The sequence below is a fragment of the Lycorma delicatula genome, chromosome 6 (genome assembly GCF_047948215.1).
Source record: "Lycorma delicatula isolate Av1 chromosome 6, ASM4794821v1, whole genome shotgun sequence".
In the NCBI taxonomy this organism is placed as follows: Eukaryota; Metazoa; Arthropoda; class Insecta; order Hemiptera; family Fulgoridae; genus Lycorma; species Lycorma delicatula.
In genome coordinates this window covers 98313528-98339695 of record NC_134460.1, presented here as the reverse complement: position 1 = coordinate 98339695, position 26168 = coordinate 98313528, and the positions used below count along the sequence as shown (strand labels likewise).

The 26168-nt window shown below is 29.9% G+C and overlaps 1 protein-coding gene across 7 annotated transcripts in view; it reads left to right on the top strand.

The window, feature by feature from the left end:
- The window catches only part of LOC142326057 (DDB1- and CUL4-associated factor 8-like), a 79746-nt gene that overhangs the window by 44616 nt on the left and 8962 nt on the right, over positions 1 to 26168 (top strand). For all 7 annotated transcript variants that reach the window (XR_012756663.1, XR_012756661.1, XR_012756662.1 and 4 more), the window contains 7 exons: positions 3988 to 4223; positions 6295 to 6469; positions 8378 to 8543; positions 12515 to 12645; positions 14290 to 14409; positions 17285 to 17407; positions 21389 to 21527. Coding sequence is in view for 3 of the 7 variants with exons in the window: in XM_075368162.1 (XP_075224277.1) it covers positions 3988 to 4223; positions 6295 to 6469; positions 8378 to 8543; positions 12515 to 12645; positions 14290 to 14409; positions 17285 to 17407; positions 21389 to 21517 (1080 nt within the window). In the remaining 4 variants the exon portion in view is untranslated. The remainder of the gene's footprint in view (positions 1 to 3987; positions 4224 to 6294; positions 6470 to 8377; positions 8544 to 12514; positions 12646 to 14289; positions 14410 to 17284; positions 17408 to 21388; positions 21528 to 26168) is intronic.

The window sequence follows — 26168 nt, the reverse complement described above, 5'->3', positions numbered from 1 at the left end:
TTGTTTTTATTTAATTATAATAAAAATTATATGTATATTAATTAATTAATTTATATTTAATAGATCAACCCTAAGCACAGAACAGTTGAAATAGAATGACCTTTAAAAATCTTTTATAAAAAAATTTTTAAAACTTTTATTTAAATAAAAAAAATTTTTTAAATTCTAATCAAAACATAAAATGTAAAAAAATGTTTAAAATTGCAAAGATTAACAATTTAAAAGTACAGGGGAATCACATTCCAGAGGCTGGTATATCCAGTTGCAACTCATACAATAACAGTGGCAGTGTTGGTTGAGCCACCGTGCCCGTGTACAGTCATACTCCTTAACTAAGATTAAAAAAAAAACCGAAAATGGTTTTAGATATTTATCTGAAGAATATTTGCAAGCCCGAATTTAAATATCTTGTTTAGTATAGTCGGAAAGGGGAAAAATGAAGAACTGCCAGAAGAAGATGTAGTCTAGTGATTTGACGAAAGAAAAGCTTTAAGACTAGATGTCAATAGATTAAACAATTCGTATTGCAGATATCATTGAACAGATTACACTGCCCAACAATGAAAATGTTTCAGGCTCAAAAATTGCTTATTCTTTACTATTTCCATTTGCTGAATTAAAAAATCACCGTAAAAATGACTATTAGCTGTTACTTTGGAGATACAATGACATGTCATTTGTTGTTACCCAATCTACATTTTTGGTTTGGGGGTAATCTTATTTTTAGACTTGTCAGACCTGTTAAATGACAAAACACAACGCTCTCCAGCTGTTTGTAGGTTATAAACATTATTACTGTTGCTGTGACTGTGAGTTTCATATTGTTTGTGTTGTAATTAGTGCAGAATTACTGATTTTTTAGTGCTTTTGAAGCTAAAAATTTATTAAATCAAAATCCCACAAAAATGTGTAAATTCAGTGAATAATTTCTGTTATATTTGCTGTGAAATAACATTTTCATCACAGGAATGCAATCTGACACCTCTTGTAAAGACTTCCTATCAGTATTATTTTGGTATGAAGGCAGGGGATCAGGATAAGTCATGGGCTCAACATATATGTTGCAACACGTGTTCAGTTTTACTGCAAGAATGGCTGAAAGATAAAAAACAATCTATGGCTTTTGCTGTGCCTGTGGTTTGGCAGGAGCTTACAAACTGTATAGATAACTGCTACTTTTGCTTGACTCTACCTATAAAAGCAGGATTGTCAATGAAGGAAAGAGGAATAGTTCAGAACCCTAATCTTCCATCTGCTATTCTTCACATTCAGATAGTTATCAGTTCCTACTCCACCCCAAAATTATGAGCTTGAAGTAGGAAATGAAGACAGTGTGGAAGAGGAAGAACCCAACAAGCCTTCCACGATTCTGATTTTGATGAAAAAGATGACAAACTGGACAGACTGAGTCAAGCGGAATTGAATGATCTCATTCGTGACCTTCATTTGTCGAAGGAGAAGACAAAACTTTGTAGTTTTTTCAAGACTACAGCAATGGAATCTTTTCTGTGATGTCAGGGCCTCACAGTACAGACATCATCACAAGGATCTGCTTTCTTTTTTTTTTGAAGAAAAACAATCTTGTTTGCTGCAACGTTAATGGTTTGATGAAATGTTTGAATCTGAATCATGATCCAATTGATTGGAGGCTATTCATAGACTCCACCAAGCTTAGTTTGAAAGCTTATTACTTTACAATGGTTACAGTAAAGTAATAACTTTACTTTACATTTTGTTCCTGTTAGTCATGAAGTCAACATGAAAGAGACTTATGCAAACATGGCAATCCTCGTAGACTCAATCAAATATGCTGAACACAAGTGGAAAATCTGTGGCAATCTAAAAGTCATCGCTGTAGTCTTAGGATTGCAACTAGGGTAGACCAAATACTGCCGCTTTTTATGTATGTGGGACAGTAGGGTTAGGAAATCACATTATATTCAAGCAGACTGGCCTGCAAGAAATCTTAACTCTAGGAAGAAAAATGTCGTTGCCAAGCCTCTCGTCGACCCCAAAGATGTTCTTCTTCCACACCTTCATATACAGTTGGGTTTGATGAAAGTATTGTCAAAAGTTTTTTTAAAATTTTGTCAAAAGAATGAACTGAGAAGGACAGGCCTTTAAGTACTTAAAAGAAAAATTTTCCTACATTAAGTGATGCAAAAGTTAAGGAAAGTATTTTTGTTGGGCCACAAATTCGACAACTTGTAAAGGATCCTGCGTTTGACCGAATTTTGGAGGAGAAAGAAAAGGAAGCTTGGGAAGCCTTAAAGGGGAGTCATTCATGGATTTTTAGGCAACAAAAGAGATGAAAACTACAGTCAGTTGGTGACAGTACTTCTGCAAAACTACCATCAACTCGAATGCAACATGTCTCTTAAAATCCAGTTTCTCCATTCACACCTGGACTTTTCCCCTCCTAGTTGTGGAGTTGTGTAAATGATGAACACAGAGAAAGATTCAATCAGGATATTCCTGTAATGGAACAAAGATATCAGGGCCATTGGAATGAAGCAATACTTGCAGTTTACTGCTGGTCTGTGTGTAGAGGTTACTTGCCGGTCTGTGTCTGGAACTCGCTTACAAGAGGAAAACCAAAAGACAATGATCTCATGAAGCCACTGCATGATTCTCTTTAGACCCAACCAACTGCCAGGTACTCTTCCTTCAATTAAGAACTCTTAGAATGTAACAGCCATTAAAAAAATGTCAAGTGGACTTTCTATGTCATTGGTATATGTAATTGAAATGTATAGTTTTCTATTATTTTTTTAAAATAAAATTCTTCCACCTATTGTATATCACAGAAACTAGAGCTAATAAAAATCTTTCTTTGTCTTATTCATTTTTCTCAATCCAAAATTAGTAACGTTCGACTCATGAAGTGAAGGAAACATTAAAAAAATTTATTGTTGGGCAGTGTTATTTATGATGTCACTTTGGCATCAGAAGTATTAGCCATACTTGGAAGAATGAGATAATGAAGAAATGTTGTTGGGAATGAAGAGTTTTAACCAGTTAGATCTAATAAGGAAGTTTACCAAACTGTAGAAATGTTACAACAGTTTGTCAGCAGAGAGCAGAGCACTTTATTAAACATTATGAGTATGAACAATTTATTAATGAGATTTTAATAAAAGACTGGGCATTCTAAAATAGAGACATTCTTTAAAGAATAGTTCTTTTCAAGAAGTGAAAAAAATTGTATAAAAAGTAGGTAATAACTTTTTACACAATATTGAACTGTTTTATAAAGTGTGATCAAAAGGTATTCAACCTTGTTTCATAAAAACAAAAGTAGTTAAAACAAAAAGTAGTAGGTCCTTACCAATGTAACACACTTATCTCAAAGATGTTTCTATTGAAAGTGTTTTTCAAAGTCATTTTTAGTGAACACCATAATTCCTGTTGATGCATTTCTTTTGATCTTTTCTGTCTTCAAGTATATTTCTCTTAGCATAATTTTAAGCTTAAAAAAGAGTCAAAAATCACAGAGAGCCATGTCTGGTGGGTAAAGAACCTGCTGAAGTTGTTTGTTCTCATGTTTCACCAAGAATCTCTGGATAAGTTGTAATGCATGGACTACAGAATTGTGTTGAATTTTTCAATCATCATTTTTCTCAAAGCTGTGGTGCCATCTTTTAGCCAACATTTATACAGTACCCTTTAATGACAGTTTGGGCTTGAGGTGAATATTTGTGTTGAAATGTGCTGAAAAAAAGATTGTCAGCATGACATTTTTATTGCTTCTAGATTGCCTGGCTTTCCTTTGGTGTGGAGAACTTGGGAGTTTTCCAGCAGGATGACTGTGCCTTTCTCTGAGGGTCATAGCTAATAGACCCATTTAATTATTTGTTTATTGGTATAAAATTCCTGTTGGCTGAAAGAAATCACAATAACTGGTCTCTGTTTATAATTTAACCATAAATATGCTGAAAATGTTACTAGTTGGATATGTTTATCATTAAATAATTGTTGTAATTGCAGGCCAGATTTCTCCCATTAAGTGGTGATCGGCATATAGTATCTTGTGCTAGGGATGGTCACATACGGCTTGCTGTTCTTAGTGGTACCGGTGTGTGTCGATCTACTAGACTTCTTGCTCAACATCGCCGGCCAGCTCATAAAATTGCTACTCAGAATGAAACTCCTCATGTCTTCCTAAGTGCTGGTGAAGATGCTGTTGTTATGTCATTTGATGTTCGAGAACATAATCATAAAAAGTAAATTTTATTTTTTACTTATATATTATGATTTGTATCATTTATTATTTATGCCTCAATTGTGTAGTTTTTGTTTTTTGTTCTTTAGCCAGTCATTTATATTTTGCTGAATTTATTCATCTTTTGTATTTAAAGTTTCTGTATTTTTCTTTAATTATTGATTAACTTTTTTCAATTTTCAAAAAAGGAATCTCTTTGTACTTTATACTATAATCCTTGTAAACTATAACCCTATATGTTTTTGAACTAAAACATGTTGTTAATCAGCTTTGGGTAAGAGATTTTTTGCATATTTTTTACTTATCAGTTCTTTTATAGTTTTGTCCATAAAATAAAAATTGTAAAATTACTAAATATATAGTGTGTTCTCTGCCTTTTGCAGAAATTTCTTCAGGACTCACCTCCAGCTATTTTTACTGTTAATTAATATATGTAGTTCTGTATATTACTCTTAATTATATACAGAAACAGAGTATTATGAGAAAATGATGTAATTATTCTTCTTGGCGCTACAGCATGGGGTGTCTTGGTCTCCTCAACAATTAGTCTCTATCTCTCTTTATCCTTCATCCTCTCCTCCCATCATGTGACCTTTATCTCAAACCCCTATTTTTAACCCCTTAATTTTTCCTGGTTTCATCATTGTCTGTACATTCCATGTAACCATAATCATCTCTTTTCTTTCTTGTTTATACTGTTTTCCTAGTCCTATCCCAGGCTCTTCTTTGGATACGTAATAAGGTTCTTTTTCCTGTTGTAGAGCTGTCAACATTGCCACCAATCCCCAACCTGGAGCACCAGGGCATCCACTGTCAGGATTATCATACCTTAGCAAATTAGTCCAGCTTTGAGGTGTCAGACACTTGCCTTCACCCTACCTGCCAGGGATAGGATTTGCTGCTGGTTGGTTATGTAGCACATTTCTTGGTACATATTGGCAGCTACTTGATATTAATGCCCCCACCAAGACACAGTAACCAGCCTTTTTATCCTACTTCACAGCTCTATTAGTTGTAAGCTGCTACTCCCTGAAAAGTTCCAGGAGTAAAGGAACCATCAGGTGTAGGGAGAATGCAGTTTATTGTCTTACCTTGGACAGAATGGTGTAATGTTTTAATTTTTATTATTTTGCTAAAAATTATATTAAATTTTTACTTCCTTGTACAAAGTAAAGGAAGTACTGTGGTCGCAAATAATTTCAGTTACCAGATTTCAACGGAAATATCCATTTTGACCAACCCTGAATCTATTTTGACTAGTTTTGGCATGACTTCTGTACATACATATGTATATATGTATGTATGTATGTATGTATCTCACATAACTCAAAAACAATTAGCCATAGGATGTTGAAATTTTGGATTTAGGAATGTTGTAACATTTAGTTGAGCACCTCCTCTTTTGATAAAAAGAAGAGATGCAATCGACTGAACCAAAAGTGTCCAAAATAGCCCATAATCCAAAAATTTGGATTTTGGACTTGCAGTAATAAGCCCTCATTGAGAGCTTTTCAACAATGTATCGTAAGTGATACATATTTTCATTGGTTTCAGAGTTATATAAAATTTTAATTAATGAAATATTTGGATCGTAGGGGAAGACACATGAGTTCGAATCAGACTTCATTTCCTTTTTTTTTAACTTATTTTTTTTTTAATTGTATTGATTTATTAATAATTAACCTCTCATTGTAAAAAAAAATTTGCGATGAATAATATTTCAATAACAAAAAAAAGAAGTTTTTAATTAAATAAAATTTTATGTACTTTTCATTTAAAAAAAAAAAGTGTAAATATAATTTAATAGGCGTACAAGGAAGTCATGAGTTGTCTACATCAGATTTTTTCTGTCAATTTTAAATTTTTTTTAATCTCTATATGCACATGTTATCAAATGTTTAATTTTGTACGTCTGTGGAATTATGTGGCCTTAATTTTCAATTTGATTTATTCTTATTGTGCAAAATATTTTCTGAGTTTCAGATTTTACTCCATACATTTTATTATTAATTTGTATCTAATCTGAATAATGTAAATATATTTTTAATCATGTATAATTATCTTTATTTCAGATTGTTAATCTGTAAAGAAGGTACTGAAAGAATTGCTTTATATAGTGTACATAGTAATCCAATCAATTGCCATGAATTTTGTATAACTGGCGATGATCATTTCATTAGACTTTATGATAAAAGAAAAATATCTGCTGATGGAGGTTGTTTAAAAAAATTCTGTCCTCAGCATTTGGTTAGTAATTAATTTTTTAATTTTCATAAAAAAATTTAGTATTTATTATTTTTTTGGTGTAGTATCTTTTTATATCGTACAGATTAATTTATTTTGTTTCTTTATATATTTTCCTTTGAAAAGGTTCTAATAAATTAAACCTTCTGTGCCTGCTTGTTTTATGTAGGCTTGTTTTAAGTATCGAAAAGTGCTGTTTTTTGCTGTTATATATAACTATTTGATATTTTTTTTTGCAATTTCTCCAATCTTTATTAAAGAAAATGTAAAAAAAAATTACATTAAAATTAAGGGTGATTTGGTAATGTGTAAAACAATGTTCATGTAATTAGTTGATTTTTTGAAAAATAATTTTAGAAGTGTTATTGTAAATTTCTTTTTATAATTTCTGTGCATTAAAGTGCTAATTTCTTTCTACTTCATTCATTGTCTTTGAATGTGTTTATTAATACATTTTAAAATTAACATATTGATGGATTATGTTACGTGACTTCAGAGAATATTTTGGCGTTAAAGGATTGTAAAATAAAAGCAGGGAAAACAGAAACAATCTTTATAATTAGTTCATTTATTTTTTCCATCAAAATTACTTGAGAAATGTCAGTTGTTGCAAACTTAAAAGGTTTTGACAATTTGTGTAAAGACATCATAATATTCAGTAGATTGATAGAAAATACATTATTATGAAATGTTGGTCTTGTGTTATTTTAGGTAGGGTTGAAATTTAAAACCAAATGTAAAGAAAAAACAATGTAAACCAACCAAATGTAAATGTAAAGAATGTTATTTTAGTTCTGTGTAATTATCAAATTCTTTCAATTATAAAGTGATACAATCTTTCTCTTACACAATGACAGTCTCCCTGTAGAGAAAGGTCATATATTTAAATAAAACTAATATTGGAATGCTGTGTATGGATTCTTTTTTGAAATGATTGTGTTTAAAAAGATGTTTGTTACTTAAAAATAATAAATATTTTAAAATTACTGATTGCTATGTCTTAATGCATTATATCAATCTTTTAAATTTTCTCACCCATCAACATAATTGTAAGACTCTTATTAGCTTATATTTTTTTTAGCTTTTCAGTCAGCATTAATTTTTTTATATCTGTTTAACCATGTCATTAAATGCCAGCAGCATGCAATTAATTTTAGAAGGCTACTGAACTCTCCATTGTTTAATTTTTTTGATCTAAAGGAACATTAACTGCATTGAACATTACTTCTACCATGGCATCTTATTGCATTTAATTGTATCTTTTTGTCTCTTTTTTTAAAAACAAAACTGAAGGTACTGTAGTAATATTAAGTTTGCTTGTTATTTTCTATATGTAGATATCTTCATTGAAGTCTTCTTTAGTCTTCTTGCTCTTCACTGATACTTTGAATGACTCGACTTGTTTGTTCCTTTTACTCTCAGGTATCTACACAGCATACGATCTTTTCCTCCTCAAACCTTTTCTTTTTATCAAGGTTGTTCTCTTCTCTTGTCTCATGATATTGAATCCTCTTTAAATTGTAGCAGTAAATATTGACACATGCAATACTTATCTTTTCTTTAAGATATATCTTTAAAAGTTATATCTTTTCTTTAATTATTTTTAAAATTTTATTTATTTATTCTTTAAAATTATTATAATTGGTAGAAGTATCTGTATACATAAAATTTTAATAATTACTTATTATGTATCTATGTATGAACTCATTCTGTCATCCTGTTTTTTATTAAATATATTGTATTTCTAAAGTTATAGTATTTAATATAAAAGGAAATCTCCTTGCATCATTACTTGATCTTCTCCAAACTATTTTGAGTTTTCTTTATTTCTTACATTGGTATCTTGTCTAATACGATTTCTTTCGCTTAATATATTTAAAAATAAAATAAACAAATTTTTTTTTTTTTTAGGTCAAGTCTGAAGTGTTTATACATGTTACATGTGCTGTCTTTAATTATAATGGTACTGAAATTCTTGGTTCATTTAATGATGAAGATATATATTTATTCGACACAAGACATTCAGATGGTGCTGATTATGTTCATAGATATGAAGGGCATCGAAACAGTGTTACAGGTTAATATTAATTAATTTAATCTGAATTATGTATATTCTGGGAAGAGTTACATTTCTTTGGTAGCATGCTACCTACCCTTATGCTATGCTTTTAAGAGATATTCTGTTAATGAGAATTTATTGAAAATAACTAGTCATTACATTTTTTACCCTTATGCTATGCTTTTAAGAGATATTCTGTTAATGAGAATTTATGGAAAATAACTTGTCATTACATTTTTTAAATTATACTTTTAATTACATTTGCATTTTTATCTTTGGAGGGTTCCTGTGCCCTTCTGTATCTTTGTGGTAGTGCAACCCTTAAGAAAGTTGGTAGTTACATCATAGTTAAGAAAGTAACTGTTTTTTTACACTGCCTGTGAATAGGAAAGGCTGATTAAAGAATATTGTGGTTTTTTTAGACAGGAAAACTAAGCATAAGTTGCTAATTTTAGATTTTATTTTTTCTTTGAAATAATTTGAAATTGTTTCATCAGTCTTCTATGATTCAAAAACCTGGATAAAATATTTAATTTTCTGAAATTCATTTTTGATAAAACAGATTTCTTACAGAGTATGATTTGGTTAAAGATTCTGAAAGCAGTTTCATGATAAAAACATTCATTTATTTAATTTAAGGTTCAGAAGGATAGTTGGATAAACTATAAAAGTTTAGTACGGCATGGAAGAATGAACTCTTTTAAAATAATCCTTTATGAATATCTAAGCAAGATAGATGTGTTGTTAGAATGCAAGATAGAATGTAATGTGGACAAAGAACAAAAAATAAAATTTTTTTCTTTACGCAAATAACGACAAATTGCTTGAATAATGAAATTATTTAAAAAATTTTTATTAGAATAAACTGAAATGCAAGAAAAACTATTTGGCCATTTTTTTTTTTAAATAGCATGATGAAAAATTAGCGTAGAACATCATACAAATGTTGTTTTAAAGAAGCCAGGTGATGTATGGTTTTATTAAATGATAAACTGTAAAAGAGGTTTTTTTATTAAAAAAAGTATTTGTAGAACTTTTTATTAATTTTAACCTGTTAAAATTTTAAGGCTGACCATTTGGTATAGTGTTTAGCATGCTGACTTGTACATCAGCTGTTACGGGGTTTCATTCTTGGAAAGAGTTTCAAATTCTTTCTCCCACCATTTTATCCATCTCATTTTTTCTGTTAAAATACGTATGTAATACATTTAAGGTACTGGTGTTAATATTTAAGTCATAAAGAAGTGGAATTTTTTTCATTAGTAAAGAAGTTGTAGATTGTTGATAAAACCATTCTTAAAAAAAAATTTATAACTTTTTTGAAGCTGTTAAATAATTAAGGCATGAACTAAAAATTTATAAGTACCATTGGATTGAATATTTCACTTCAAATTTATTCACATTGATTTCAAGGAAGCTGTAAAAGGCATGGTGTTGGAATGATTGCTGATTTGTCATATTCCAAACACTCAATTATATTAATATTATACTTAAAAAGTATATTTCCTTTACATTTAAAAGTAAATGAGTTGTATTTTAATATTACTGATTGTGATAGTTTTATGAAAATTTTATGAAAAGTACCCGCTCAACAGTTCATTGAAATGTATTATTTTAGAAACGTGTTTTGCTCATAATGAAAGTTTTCATTGTTTTTTTGACTACCTTGATCCCATAAGGAATCATTTTCTCAAAATCTCTGTGTAGTGTGTGCAGTGAAAGTGACATCCAGTGTTCTTCAGTCTTGTTGATATAAAAGAATCAGTTTATTAAATTTGGCTTTAAGTTTACTCAATTAAATGAATGGTAATTAATCAAACACATTGTATATTGCTGCCATTGTATTTTTGGTTTAGGATGGATACCTGTAATAAATATTTAATCCTTCTTAGTAATCTGAGGAAAAGCAATTAATTGTAGCATATTATTTGAGCTGGTTCTTACCCGTAACTGTAGATTGGTTATGAGCTGTTTCTAACCTGGGTGAAGGTATCCTAACTTCTAGAGGGAATTGTGAGCAAGTAGTTGTACACCTGGAGACGCTTTGAAACATCCTTTTTGGTTTTATTTAAAATTCTTTTTTGAAATTCATTTTGGTATTTGTTTCTTGTTTTTAATTAAATTCTCATACCCTGGATCCCTTCTCCCATGGCATTCTGTGGGTTTTGGCTAGTCACCCTTATCAATGCTAAGTATATTATATTATATTTTTCAGCTAGTTTATATTAAGTATTTGTGTACTCAGATTAAGGTGGCTCTATTTGTGAACCTATCTAGAGATAGTGATAGTTATTTTCTATCCAGTGACTATACACATGACAGGTGAAATTCAGTCCTAGACATGCAAATTCATGCTGCGCAGTAGTTAGTGATGTAAATTATTGGATTAGTTTTTAAGGAACAAGCATAAATTATATTCAAAACCTCCTTATGGTTCATGGAACTAAATTGTGTTTTTGAAATTATAGAAAATTACTAGCTTGTTAACTTTTGAGGAAGGCTTGTTACTTCCTTTTTAGTCTCATTACAATATTAAAAAATTTTAATTTCTTGTCTACAGATATAGAGGCACATTACAGTATTGTAATGCAATATTTTATACTACTTACGGTAATGGATTGATGTAACCAGCGTTTGGGCAGATGTCCATACACACATATATATACACAATAGGTCTGAAAAGTTCCCGAACTAAATTTATGTATTTGATATAAGTAGCGCCATCTCTCGGACAACCAAGGAACTATGTAGTACAGTGTCTGACAAGTGTGTACAAAATTTTATCATGTTTCGTCACTCCAGTCTCGAGTTATATTCAGGTACATATGTTGTGTTTATGTGACCTTGTGCGAGCTTGTGACATGGAACAGAGTAGCGCAATCAAATTTTGTTTCCAACTTCAGAAATCTTTTGTTGAAATTTATTCTATGATACAGCAAGCATTTGGTGATGAAGCCACATCTCATACTACAACATACACATGGAGGAAGTGGTTGAAAGACAGTAGAGAGTTTTTGGATGATGACGAATGAAGCAGGAAGCTGTCAATAACTGTTTACAACAAATACGTTGCGAAAGTTTGTGCACTCCTGCTTGAACAACCTCATCTTACCCTTTGGGCCACAGCACAAGAGCTAGACATCGGTAAAGATGTGGTATGTACAATTCTAACACCGATTAGTTGTGCTCTCGTTCCATACTGCTTGACCAAAGAACAAAAACAGGCATGTCTTTCTTGCGCTCAAGATTTCATTGAAATTGCTGATAGCTACCTGTATTTTTTGCAAACAATTGTAACTGGGTTGAAAGCTGGTCTTCATGTATAACCTGCAGACGAAGCGTCAATCTGCTGCTTGGTTGTGTCCCGGTGAAACTCAGACAGCAAAATCAGTGGTGAAAATGATGTTGATTAATATTCTTAGACTCAAAAAGTTTGATTCATCATGAATTTGTTCCAACTGGTCAAACTGTGAATTCTAAATTCTATTTGAAAGTAATGAAACGCCTGATGTCGCATTCATGGAATCCGGCCTGAGTACCAGGATCTGGGCAGTTGGACTCTCTTACATGACAATGCCCTGGGACACATGGCAACAGTTTTAACACATTATTATGTTGCAAATCAAATCACCATCTTATCCCATCTGCCCTATTCACCCGACTTGGCTCCAACAGACTATTTTTTGTTTCTAAAACTCAAGTTGAAGATGAAAGGCTGCTTTTCCAACTACATTCTGGCCATTCAAGGGCTTGCATTGAGCAGTTGAAGGCAATCCCACAAAGATTTCTCCAGAGTGTTTGACAGGCTCTACCAGCGCTGCAACGAGTGAATAACTGGAGAAGGGTTCTATGTAGAGGGCTGATGTGAGTAAATTCATTTATTTTTAAATTTATATTTTTGTTTAATTTAGTTTGGTAACTTTTCAGACTTACTGTATGTATAAATATATTTAATAAGTCAAAAAAAAAAAAATTGTTTTCATCCACAGTGAAAGGTGTAAACTTTTTTGGACCTCGTAGTGAGTACATTGTCTCTGGATCTGACTGTGGTAATATATTTTTCTGGGATAAACACACAGAAGGAATTGTTCAGTGGATGAGGGGCGATGAAGAGGGTGTGGTAAGTTATAATTGAATGCTTTATTATTTCTCTTATTTTCTGTCATCTGTTTTTACTATATCACCAAGAAGGAAAAGCGGTTGTCTTAAATCATTTAATGACTTTTTTGTTCTGCGTCATTGATAATTCTACTGATAAAATCTCTATCTTGTTTTTTCTGTAATTATAAATATTTTTAATGCATATTAACTCTTTGTTTAATTATTTTCATCTCTAGTTGTATCTTTATGCTCTTTTCTAGTTAACAATTAGTGAACTCTAGGAGCCTTTTAAACCTTTATTCAATCCAAGAGCTAGTTTTTAGGATTTTTTGGGACTGGGACATATTCTCTTCAGCTAGCCTAAAATCTTTTCATTTTTAACATTATTGACCTATCTCAATTAACACTTTACTGTACTAACTTTGTTTAAAAATGTTTTATTTTCTGGCATTGTCTGTATTTTAGTGCCGTAAAGTGTGCTCACTTTGTAAAAACATTTTTATAATTTATTTTTAATTCCCAAATCTATGTTTACTTTTATAAAAAAAATTTTATGTAAATATTTATCCTTATTTTTGGTGGTCTGCATCTGACTTCTATATTTTGTTAATCCTTTTATTCTTAATTCTTTTATTAGGCATATGTTTTCTTAGCTTTGTAGTTTTGTTGTCTTTAATAGTAACATTTATTCTTAAATGTTTCATACTTTGTTTTTATTATTTTTTTCTTTTCTTACAATGAATCATTAACCCTGAATAATTCTTTTAACTCATGCTAGCTCCTAAAATCTTATTATTACACTTTGAAACGCAACATAAATGGACCAAAGTATTTTTTTCTTGATTACTTTATATTTCTGTTTTTATTTTATGAATCAATCTAAAACTTTCATCTGTAAAAATTTTGATTGAAGTTTTGATTGTTCGTTGATCAATTGTTTTGTTTAAAATTTCTGAGTTTTTCATACTGTGATAAAGTGAAAAATAAAAAATGTCCAGAAAACTATTTCAGCTTAATGTTTCATCTTTAATTTTTTATTTTATGTATTATTTCCTCGTCTATTGAAGATGATTGTTTAACAGTCTAATTGTAGTTTTCAGATAAATCTTTATAAACTGTTCTTGGAACATTTTCTTGTTTTTTAATCTATTTTATTAATCAATTAGCACAGCTCTTTAATGATGGTTTTTAATCTCTAATTTTTGTTTTTTAACTCAGAATTTCTTTTTAAATAACACAATATTTTTTTATAAACATATTTGCTATTGCTGCAAAACGTTCCCAGACATCAGGGTTATTCTAAGAGTTTTGCTTAAAAAACTATTGTTTAGAAAGGAAGAGAAATTAATAAATTTATGAAACATTTTAAGGCAAGTATTAATGTATATCGTCATAATTTTATGAATAATTAAAAACAATTGCTTCATATTTTAAAAGTGGAAATGGTAAAGATTTTTTGAGATATTCCAAAATTAAAATCACACAAAATTGATAAAGTGAAAATTTGATTAAGTTGTGATGAGACCTGTTGAAAACAGTTAGAAATTGAAAGGGTTGAATTATTGGAAGATCATTAATTCATTGATTTAAATACAAAAGAACTGCAGTATATTTACAAAAAAAAAAAAAAAATCAATGTTTGTTTTGGTTAAAATATTTCCAGGTGAACTGTCTAGAACCACATCCACAGGTGCCAATGATAGCTACAAGTGGCCTAGATTATGATATTAAAATATGGGTACCTTCTTGTGAACAGGAACCCACTTTTAATGGACTTAAATCGGTAAGCTTTTAGAGTTAGACTGTTGTTAAATTATATTGTGTTTTACTTTTTTAATTTGTTGAAAAAAAATTTTTTATAATATTTGGTTCAGTTATGATTCAAATATTTAACATTTTTTCTTTGTTAAGGTAGTTAATGTATTTGTTAGTATTTTAACTGATATATGTATATTTTATATAACAGAATTGTTACTATTTACTTATAAAACAGAGTCTTGCTGTTTCGGTTTTGCCATGTAGATTATGCCACTTGATGCCTTTGTTTACTGTTTTCAGTAACTGTGTCACAAGTGTACAAACATTTTCTTTTAGATATCTACAAAGAAAGACATATACAATTGAATTGTACCTTACAAATACTTAATTTCATCTACTGTATGTTGACATTAAAATCCTTTGAGAAATCTTTAAAAGAAGTAAGAAGATTTTTATTTGTTTATATGTAATGTACTCAGTTGGGAGTGCAACAGATAAAATGATCAATACATCGACAGATAAAGTGGGTTCTAATAAATTACAACCGGATTTCACTATATGATGATGACTAAATCATCACTGTATGATAATGCCTTTGATGTTGACATTCATTGTTTTTTGCTTTTGTAACTTGTAGTTAACGCATTTAGTAATGATAGTAATCTAATTTTTCTTTAGATTACTGTATTTGATCACAAATTATAAATATATATTATGGATAAAAATTTTTTTTAAATTAAAATATTGTTATGTTTGACATAAGTTATGTTAAAAGTTTATTTAATGAATATGGCTGTATGAGGAGAAGAAATATATTGGCAAAAACTTCTAGGTGAGCTGTCATGTTTAATTGCAGTTCCATTCAAGTTATAATTGCAGTTTTTTTTTTTTTTTTTTTTTTTTTTTTTTTTTGTAAGATTAGGTAATATCTAATTTGAGGGTTTTATACTATTTAGATATGTGCCTGAAGGACTTTTTATTGAACAAATGGATTAATTCTTATGTAAACAGTTTTTTACAGTTCTTTGTTCCAGTAATAACACAAAAAAAAATTTTTCATGTATCTGGAATTGCACATTGTGATTTTTAACTAATTTTGGGGTGCTGAATTCAAAACAGTTATGAGAATTTGTATAATACGTCATGTTTTTTTTAGATACATATGATTTAGATGTATAATTTTTTATCAATAAATGCATAATCACTGTGAAATCAATATTAAAAAAAATATATTATTTATGTGTATTCATTTAAAATTTGGTTAAATCAATCAAAAATTTTATTGAAATACATTATATAGTTTTAAAATAACAGTTTCTAAATCAGTGAAAATGTCTTTAAAATAACAGTTTTTAAAAGTTTAAATCATTGGAATTGTCTTACCTTTAATTTTTAAAATATTTTTACATACTTTTTCACTTGTACGAAGTTTGATCAGTTTCTCTAAACAAAAAAAAAACAATAGTCATCCATCGTTCCAGGATGCTATCTTTCTTGGTACCGATGCTCCATGGTCAGAATATCCTGATGGAAATGCTCTCCTTGCTCATTGCTGATAGTTTCTTGATTTTCAGACCAATAAAAATATATCCTCCTTGAGCTTACCATCACTCACTTTAAGAAAACTTAATTTTAATAAGGTCCATTTTCATTTATAATAACAACTACCCTGGTCCATCTTTATGTAGTGCCTTTACAAAATTTTTCATGAGTTTTATGTGAAGTGGTGGCAGTATGATTTTACTACTCTCAATTAATGATAAATGCTTTTTATTTTTTTCACCAGCCACAAAGTTCTGCCACAATGACCAGTTCTTTATTTGGTAATGACTTTTTGTATCACGACTATTGACAAAGAAAACAACAATATTTCATAAACCCGTTTTGTAAACCAAAAAGTAACAACTTTCAGATTACTGCAAACTTGCTACATATGCTCTTTGTATTTTATTGTTTCTAATATTGAAGCCACAGTTTCATATGTTTCTTTAATGTTGACTGCATGAGCTAATGGAATGGATTGCTGTTTTACTGTTATGTAATAAAACTGCTTTCATGCTATCTTCAGAAGGGTCAATAAAAAGGTGCCATTCTTCAGGGATATGCTGAATTCCAAGCACTTTCATCAAGACATCGACATTACAAACACAAAATGAATTTTTCATAGTAAAATAAGTAAAAAAGTTTTATTTCGTGTTCTAAATGTAGTAACTTTTGTTTTTCTGCTAAAAGATTCTACTGTTACAGTCTAGACTCCAGAAGTTTTGGTTTTTGCTTTGGTAAATTTAAATTGCTAACTAAATCATTAAGTTAATGTTGTATAAAATGGGAGATTTTTCATCAGATACAGGAAGAAATTCTTCAAAATCCTCTACATCATCTGCTTCATTTCAGATTGTTTTTCTAGAAATGTCAGATTAAATGGTGGTACAGGTACAAGTAACTCCTTTCCATGTGGAAAGGAGAAGGCATATTGAGAAATATTTGTATATTTCGCAAAGGCATTTTTTTTCTCGGAAGGATGTAATGCTGGTTCCATTTGCCATCAGATTCCACTAGTGCAATTTCAAGCAGAGAAGTTCAGCCTGCTGTTTTGTTATTCTTGAGTTACAGAATAAATTATCTAATTTGTTTTGATAGGAAAGAGATTTTTAACATTTGATATTTAAACTACAAGCAAAATCAATGTAAATGATAATTTAGTCTCTGTTACTGATAACATTATTAAACAGTGTAATTAATTATATTTAAAAATACTTGATGAAGTGGATTTTTTAATAATGAAAGTTCACTTTAGTGACAATAATATCAGCTATTAATGTTATCATAACACATTTTGACTGTACTTCACTGAGATTAATTAGTTAATGATGTAATAATTTGTTTTTTTTTTTTTTTAGTCTGTGATTTTTAATCAAAAGACTCGTGATGAGAATAAAAGCCGCAGAGGTGATCCGTGGGATAGTCAGATGCAGTGGTTGTGGAGACAAATACGTAGATTTGAAAGGCGTCGTGGCATACCGGTAAATAAAAGGAAAATTATTGTATTCAGTTGTATTCTCTGGTCATAATTATGATCTATTGATTAATTATTGTTAAATCAGTATTACTGCAATCATTTTATTTTTTAGTGTAGTCTAAGCTAATCATTTATTTTTGATAATGCTGTTTGCTGACAAGTATTACTTTGTTTTTTGTAGCAATGGATAATGCTGTAGACTGCGTGCCAATGCCCATTACATTTTTTTTATTTGTAGATGATTTTCCTATTTACGTAGCATGTAGAATGTTAGCTGCTGGTGAGAGGCTGCTTCAAAACAATAACCTGCTTAGAATCATGATGTAAATCAACTAGATTCATGTTTTTTCTGGAAAAAAGTTGTTTTTTCCGGTTGAGCGAGCATGTGTTTTTATACAGTGAATCAGTTGATGCATACATGCGGGTTAGATTTCTAGGATTGTGGTTTAACCAACGACTATCGTGGGTAACACATTTGATGGAGCTAAAGGTATATTGTCTAAAAATATTACACATGCTGAAAGTTCTATCTAATACCTGTGGGAGAGCTGATCGTATATGCATGTTCTGCTTCTACCTCTGGTCTGTTGCCACTTAGACTACTGCTGCGTGGTTTATTCATCAGCACTAGCTACCACTCTAAAGATGTTCGATGCAGTCAATCATTCATATATCCATCTTGCTAAAGGTTTGTTTTCTCATCTCGTAAGTCAGCTGGTGGACATTGGTGAGCCACCTGTTTGGACTAGATGAAATCAAATGATATGCTCCTATGTAGCTCGTATTAAAGTGCAACCAAATCATCCATTCTTTGATGTGATATTCTGAATCCAGCATGTTAATCAATATGAGGAGCGGCCTTCATCTACTACTCCACTAGAGATCAGAGCTTAATGCCTTTTCTTAGCTCTAAATGTACAATTTCTTCCAGTACTTACTGTTGCTCCATGTTATTACTCCCCCTTTGATGGCCTTCTCTAGTAAATTACTGCTTTAGTCTTTGTAGTTGTCATAAAAAGTACACAATCTGGTTAAATTACAAGAAAAATTCTATAATCTTATAAATAGTGTGAACCCTGATGCTATACTTATATGGACAGTTCTAAAAATGTTAATTTTGTTGGTTGTGCTTTTGTGGTTGGGAACAGAACATACATGTTTGTCCTTCTCAGCATAGTTAGTATTTTTGTTGTGAAGTTGTATGCTATTAATAAGGCTTTAAATTTAATAGCCCAACATTTCGGCAATGATTTCTATGACAATGGCATCATTCATTTCAATCATTTCTATGACAATGATTGATTCCATGAATACTTTACAGGCGATTAGTGACATATACTCCGGATATCCCATTGTCTGTGAGATACAATGTGTTGTTTCACAAATGACTTCTGTGAGCTTTTGCTGGATCCCCAGCCATATTGGAATTTCAGACAATGAACGTGCTGATAGTGCGGCAAAAGAGACTTGTTTCTAGCCTCCTTTCACCAATCTTGTTGTTTTGAATGATCTTGTCTGTTTGCTGAAGAGGGTGGTTCATGATGAGTGGCAAAGTTAATGGAATACTACCATCAACAATAAACTTTGTCCAGTTAAGAACACTGTATCACCGTGGAGCTTCTCATGCAGAAATAGCAGTCGAGAGAAGGTTATTATTGCTGTTTTCAAATAGGGCACACTAGACTCACTCATTGATATCTGATTACTCAATCAGCTGTACTTGTTTTTGGTCGCTGTGACTGTCAACTGACAGTGCACTACATCCTTGTGGATTGTATCTGTTAAGCGGCTTTGCATCACAAGTTAGAACTGACATGCGAAGTAAGTTGGGAAACAGTGTAACAATATTATCTAATCTTTTAACATTTTTCAGGGCTGTCTGGTTTACATTCAAATATTTGAGTATTCAGTAGTAGTTTTCAGTTATTTATACCATTTGGCATATGGCAGATGTTTTATTGTTTTAATTGTGGATTTATTTCGCTTTTTGGGTTTTTAGTTTTTAATTTAATTTTTAATATTTATATATGTACTTTATAAATATTGTGTTTGGGCACAACACTTCCTTGTAACAGCTGAAGGTTACAAATCCCAGCCTGATGAGGGTGGTTCATGATCAGTGGCAAAGTTAATGGAATACTACCATCAACAATAAACTTTGTCCAGTTAAGAACACTGTATCACCATGGAACTTTCTCATGCAGAAATAGCAGTTGAGAGAAGATTATTATTATTACCACCATCCCAGCCAAGGGCAAATCACTTCCTTGTACTAATATTGTGTTTAACAACACTTCCTTTTGTGCCCAGGGAAAAAAGTTTGCTGACAATATATTGCTTGAATATGCGGGGTTTTACTTGGTTGAGGTGATCAAATTACAGTCAATCTTAATATTATTCATTGATAATGTGTAATCATTAGAGGTTTACACTATATCAATTTTGCCACACTTTTGAAAAACTGACTGAAAGAGATATGAAGCTTATGTTATTGAAATCAAGCAAAATGACAATAAACATTATAATTTGTTCTAAAATGCAATAAAAAATACTTTGTTCCAAAATAAATATTATTAATAAATATTTTGTTCCAAAATACAATCTTGTGTGGTTTCAACTTATATGTTTTACTCAGCAAAATTATTACATTACTGCAAATTATGCTCTGGGTGACTTAACCAGTATTGTTTCATACTGCATCTTGTGTTGTTGGATTGTAGGGCGTAATGTGTGAGAGAAACTTGTTAAGACTGGTAAACCCCCTTTAATTTTTGACTATCTGAATTATCAAATATTGACAGTTTGTGCACAGTAGAAGTGTGTTACTGCGATGCATGTAAGTGTATTCTTAGTTAGTCATCTTGTTTTTCATAGTAATCTGGCTTTAATGTTGATTTTATTTATTTATAAGATACTGTAAACAAGTAGGGTAGGCATCCTATTCTTTTCTTTAATAATAAAATATCCTTTTTTTGTAATTTATTCCCTTCATAAAAGCTAATGAAAAAATTATAAAGTATTAATTTACGGTTAGAAGATTTGGAATGAAAGCAAGCACCTATTGGTAGTAACGTATAGTGAGGAAAGGTTTATTTTTATTTGCAGTTGTTTCCTGCAGCTTTAGAATAACAATATCAAGCAGCTGGAAAAAATGATTTAAAATGTGCAAAGTTCTGTAGCTTTATCAATAAAAATGTTCAGTTGTTAAAGTTACAGCTATCAATGTTAAAGTAGTGAAAATCGTATTAAAAAAAAAAAAAAAGGTTTTTGAAAATAATTATCTTTCAAAGTGATTAATGTGAGTGAGAACAGGGTTTTTAAAAAATTACTTTACTGTTCCTGTAAATCATAAATATAGAGCAGTGGAATGTTCTAAGTTTGTGGCTTTACATGCACTGTTAGGAATGTAATTATTGATTAAAGGTGCAGACGAGTTGTATCTCATACCAATAATTTACTCCATGATTGTAAAGTTAACTTATGTCCTTATATTATTACTTAAAAGTATATTTGTACTATTTTATAATCTATTTTAAATGTTCATGACAAAATGTGTCCTTTTGATCACCATAAATGAATCTTTCCTTTTCAGGAAAGATTGATTGATTTTGATCATTGAATTTGATTGATTTTGAAGATTGATTTTTTTAAATTTTCATTTAAAAAAATCAAATGTTTGGGTGATTTAACATTTTCTTTTGAGTGCCTAATTGGTTGTGTGGGAATTATATTCATTTGTGTTTTTAAAATGGATTGTTGTAAAAGTTTAATTTTCTTCTCAAACTTTGTGTGAATTTAGTGAATAGTCTGACATGATCCAAAGAACTTCATGGAAAAAACAAACTGGTATAAAAAATGTTTTGGTTTGAGTAAAGTAGCCATATGATGTTTTGTCATAGCTGTTTCCACATTAATGACTGTTATGATTTTTATAAAGTTTATATAATTTTTAAAGTGAAAAATGCTTTTTTTATGTTATTTATAGACTGAATCGAGACCAGAAACGAGAACACAAGGTGAAGGTGATGCAGCTCCAGCATCAGCTGTTAGCGAAGAGTCATCAAGTACAGAAGAAGATGGAAATGTTGCACGACCTGAGTGTTCTCCATCCTAGTCAATAATTGGTAATATATTACTTGAAGATTATAAATTGTATTTGACAGGAAATTGTTTTATGAATACATTATTGGAGTTAATTTTTTTAAGTAGGTTTAAATTTACTCATTAATGATTAATTTTGTATCAAAGTTTGTCTTGTCTTAATCGAGAATCCAAGTTTGTTTAAGAATTACTATATAGAAAATATTAAGTTTCATACTGTATTAAAACTTCACCTTTTCTACTTATTATTGTAAATTGTAACTTGTCTAAAAAATTATCCTTAATGTTTCTCTTTTTCTTTTTTCTCTTATAAGTATATAATTTATGCCTGTTCCTGATAGTGCAGTTTTGGTGTTCTGTAATGTGTTGTTGATGGTCATTAATGTTTAAATATATTTAAGAAAAGAGTTCCTTTAGTTTGTCCTTTTTAAAACTTTTGTTTAAATATTAACACATTTTTTCTGATACCGTTTTAATGTGGCAGCTATTTAAAAAAATTACCACCTTGGCTTATTGTAAAGGTAAAAAATAACTTTTTATAATGAACTATGCATTTTAACAACAGTGCTACAGTATTCATAAAGTTTCATAATATATTTCAGTTAACATCAAAAAGGAAAAAAGAATTTTAGAGAAAAGAATTTCTATTAAATATGCTGGGAGAATGTGTTAAAAAATACAATAGGGATCAGGCAAATGGGATCTTTGAACTGTATTGTTCACTTAACAAATCAGTAAAATGAAATTTTTAAAATGAAAGTTATAAAGTCTTAGTTTTAATATTTAGATGGAGAATTAGGCTGTTGGTGACTGAAAGGGCTTGTAAAAAAATGTTGCAAAATAAAATTATTAGTTAATGTAATATATATTTTGTTTCCAGTTCCTATGTTTGTGTGTCACTTTGGTTTAGGTTCCTTGATAAGGTCCTAACATTGTTACCCTGTTTTATTAACAGACAATTAACTTTTTAATAGTTAACATAAATATATTCAGCAAGAGGGAGCCAGCCCGTAACAAATTTAATTGATGAATAAACAAGTATTTTACTGATGATAATCAACTTTTGTACAAATTAAAAACAAAGCCATTATTAATTTCAATATGCAGAACTGTATTGTAAACCTGTGATAATTTAGAATAAACATTCACAGATGCCAGTTTTAGGTTGCTGGGTACTTAAGAGGTAATCAAAGTATTATAAAGGTAAATTTTTAATGCAAATTTTGGCATTGAACAAATTGTGGCATTTTTCAAATTAGAGTCATGAGAAATTCCAGATGTAATAAACATTTATAGGAAATGTGTATAACAACAAATTTACTCTATGAAGTTCAAATTAAAATAAAATGATTAAATTTCAAAAAAATAAGTTTGTAGAAGTTTTAATGATATTTTCAGACAGTAATTAAATTGTGGTATTGTTGATTTATTAATTGGCACTTATTCTACTTTATTTCTGTAATAAATTGTTTAATTCAGTAATAAATGATTTAAAATAAAAATAAATTAAGCAGACTAATTTATTGAGTTAATATAATAACCGGTCATTTGTAGATTATCTTGTATAGCTTAATTTTGAATCTGTAGATAATTGTGTTCATAAAGTGACAGTATACACGTGATTGTATTAAATATTCTAGGTTCACTAAGCTAGGATATGTTTTTTATTAGAACTAGACAAAAAAAGGCTAATAGGCATTGAAAACATATTTAAATTAAGAAAAATATGTCATTATGAAGAAAAAAAAAATATATATATATATACCCAATGTGTCCCACGTAGAAATGGAGAAACTTTCAGGACATGTATTACTGGTGAAAATGTTGAAAAAAGTCAGATAAACATAGGTCTGGAAACGCTTTGTTTTCAAGTTATGGCTAGCAAAAGATTTCATCTGGTTTTCTACTTTTATAATAAAGAGAAACCATACTGTAATTTTTGGTACCCAAATTAAGGAACTAATTAATTAAGTTGGATTAAGGAATTAGTTAAGTTGGTGGTTTCTTATGTAATTTGGCTGGAAAATAGAATAAAACAGATCCTAAAGCTGTAACTTAAGTAGTTTTGATGATATCTGACATAAAACACAAAATTCTGTGTTGAAAAAGAAGTTTTTTTAGGTTTGTAGTAACTTGTAGAGAATTTAATTCGAAGAAAATTAATGTAAATACAGCCAATAAAAAGTAGATAGACTTTTAAAAATAGGCTTTTTATTGAAGTAAAACAGATGAAAAATAAACAGAAAATCATTGTATTGTTCTTTCTGTACCTAACAAACAAAACTCTATTTTGACGTAATAATTATTTTTAAAGAAATGTATTGATTTTAAAATTATTTTAAAAGAAATACAAAATTTTTAAAACGGTATTTTAGCTGTGTATATTCAATAATTTAGTCAGGTAAAACGAAATAATTATTAACAAACTAAATTGAAGTGTATGTTATTTTAGACATATTTAAAAAAATTTTATTGTGTAAGTTGAATCTGGTCAACAGTGAAAATTGTATACTTCATTTGAATCCATTGTCATAAATTATCATACGGGTAAAGAAAATGTAATGTTATCATACTATAGTGTAAAAATTCTTTTTCAATTTTCTAACTAGGAGTATGCTGATATAATTTTTTTTTTATGGATTTTGTAATTGAAATTCTGAAGCTGCTCATTGTGAATATCAGGAGAGATTTCCTGGAAGGCAGATTCCAAGTACGAAAACGTTTTCTTCAGTGTATCAGCATTTACAAACGAAAGGGTTATTTCGAATGTGTTCTTTTCTGTTAAATGTCAGGTAAATCGTTTGTGTTAATGATGAATATTGTGTGATTCAGCATATTCAGCATTATATTCACTAGCACAAGTCGCACTGGTTTGTCAAAAAACGAAGTGTGGGTACATCCTATAGAAAGCAGAAGATTCAAAATTTGCGACCAACTGATTACTCCCCAGCAGTTAAACTTCTATCATTGGCTTCTAGACAACACTGTTAGGTAAATTCAATTTTATTTACTGGTGAAGCCACTTTTACGAGAAACAGAGACTTCAATTTTAAAAATAGTCATTTATGGAGTGAAGACAGTCCGCATGGTGCTGCGGAAACTTGTTTCCAACATAGATTTCACATGAAAGTTTGGTGTGGCTTTATGATAAAATTTTGGGACCATTTGTTTTCAATAAAAACGTTACAGGAGGTGCATACATTCATTTCTTGAAAAATAATTTTCTGGTTTTTTGGAGGATGTACCTTTATAAATTAGATTCCAAATGATTTTCCAGCTTGATGGTGCAAAGCCACATATTTCTGTAGTAGCTAGAAATCACTTGAATGCTAATTTCTTAAACTGGATTGTACGTAGTGGACTAATCAATTGGCCACCACGATCACCTGACTTTTAATACTACCAGACTTTCATCTTGGGCCATATGAAAACAATACTATATCAAGAAAAAGTTGATACCAAAGAAGAGTCACTCATTAAAATATGAAATGCGGTTGAATTTATACGAAACAATACTGAGATGATATGGAAAGCCCCACCGGAAATATTTTACGTCAGGTAGAGTGCTGTGTACATTGTGAAGTAGGGAATTTTGAACAGTTTGTGTAACTAAGGTTTGTTATTCTGTTACCATTTATCATTTCATATAATTATTTTTTTCTGTTTTGCTATATTAAGAATAAAGTTTATTAGGTACAGAAATAGTAATAAAACTTTCTTTCTATTTTTCATTTCTTTTGCTTCAATGAAAAGCCAATTTTTAGAAGTTTTTATTTACTTTTTATTGGTTGTATTTACCTTAATTTTCTCAGAATTAAATTCTGTACAAGTTTTATTACTAAATCTTTTGCATTTATTAGTCATTTAACAAAGCTATTGTACTACAAACCTAAAAAAAAACATGTTTTTGAGCCTTAATTTTGTGTTTTATGTCAGATATCTTAAAAACTATTGAATTTACAGTTCTGGGACTTGTTTTATCTTATTTGCCATCTCAAATTACATAAGAAACCACCACCTGCTTACTTGTGTGTGTGTATGTCCCCAGAGAATTCTGCTAAACTTCATAGATGTAGTTCTCTCATTAAGATAATGAAAAAGTTCATATAAACATAACATAGGTTCAAAAATGCTTTGTCAGTGAGTTACAGCAGTGAAAGATTTTGCCCTGATTTCCGCTTCTCTGCTGAAATGAAGCCCTGTTGGGAAAGTAAATGTAGTGGCTTCTTATGGTTTATGACCTGGAAAAATTTTATAAATAGGTCCTAGAACTGTATCCCCATTATTTTAAATAATAATTTTTTTGTTAATAAACAAAAAAATGCAAGTTGAAAATCATTTTTTAGCTGTGGTGTAAAGTAACTTTGTCACAATTGTCAATAAACAAATAAAACTTATTGGTTAAATTGATAGAGAATTTAATTCTGAGAAAATTGATTAAATAAAGTCAATTAAAAATAAATAATAGTGCAAGAAAATACTCTTATTCTTTAATACAGAACAATTCCTGGGGGATGGAAAATTCTAAGTTACAATTTAAACTAAAATGAACAGCCTTTTGTTATTGATAGAATTGTAAAAACAAGCAACTTCTAAAACCAAATAAAATAACATAGGTTATTCTTACATTACATCAACTGTTCATAATGTCTGTCGTCATCAGC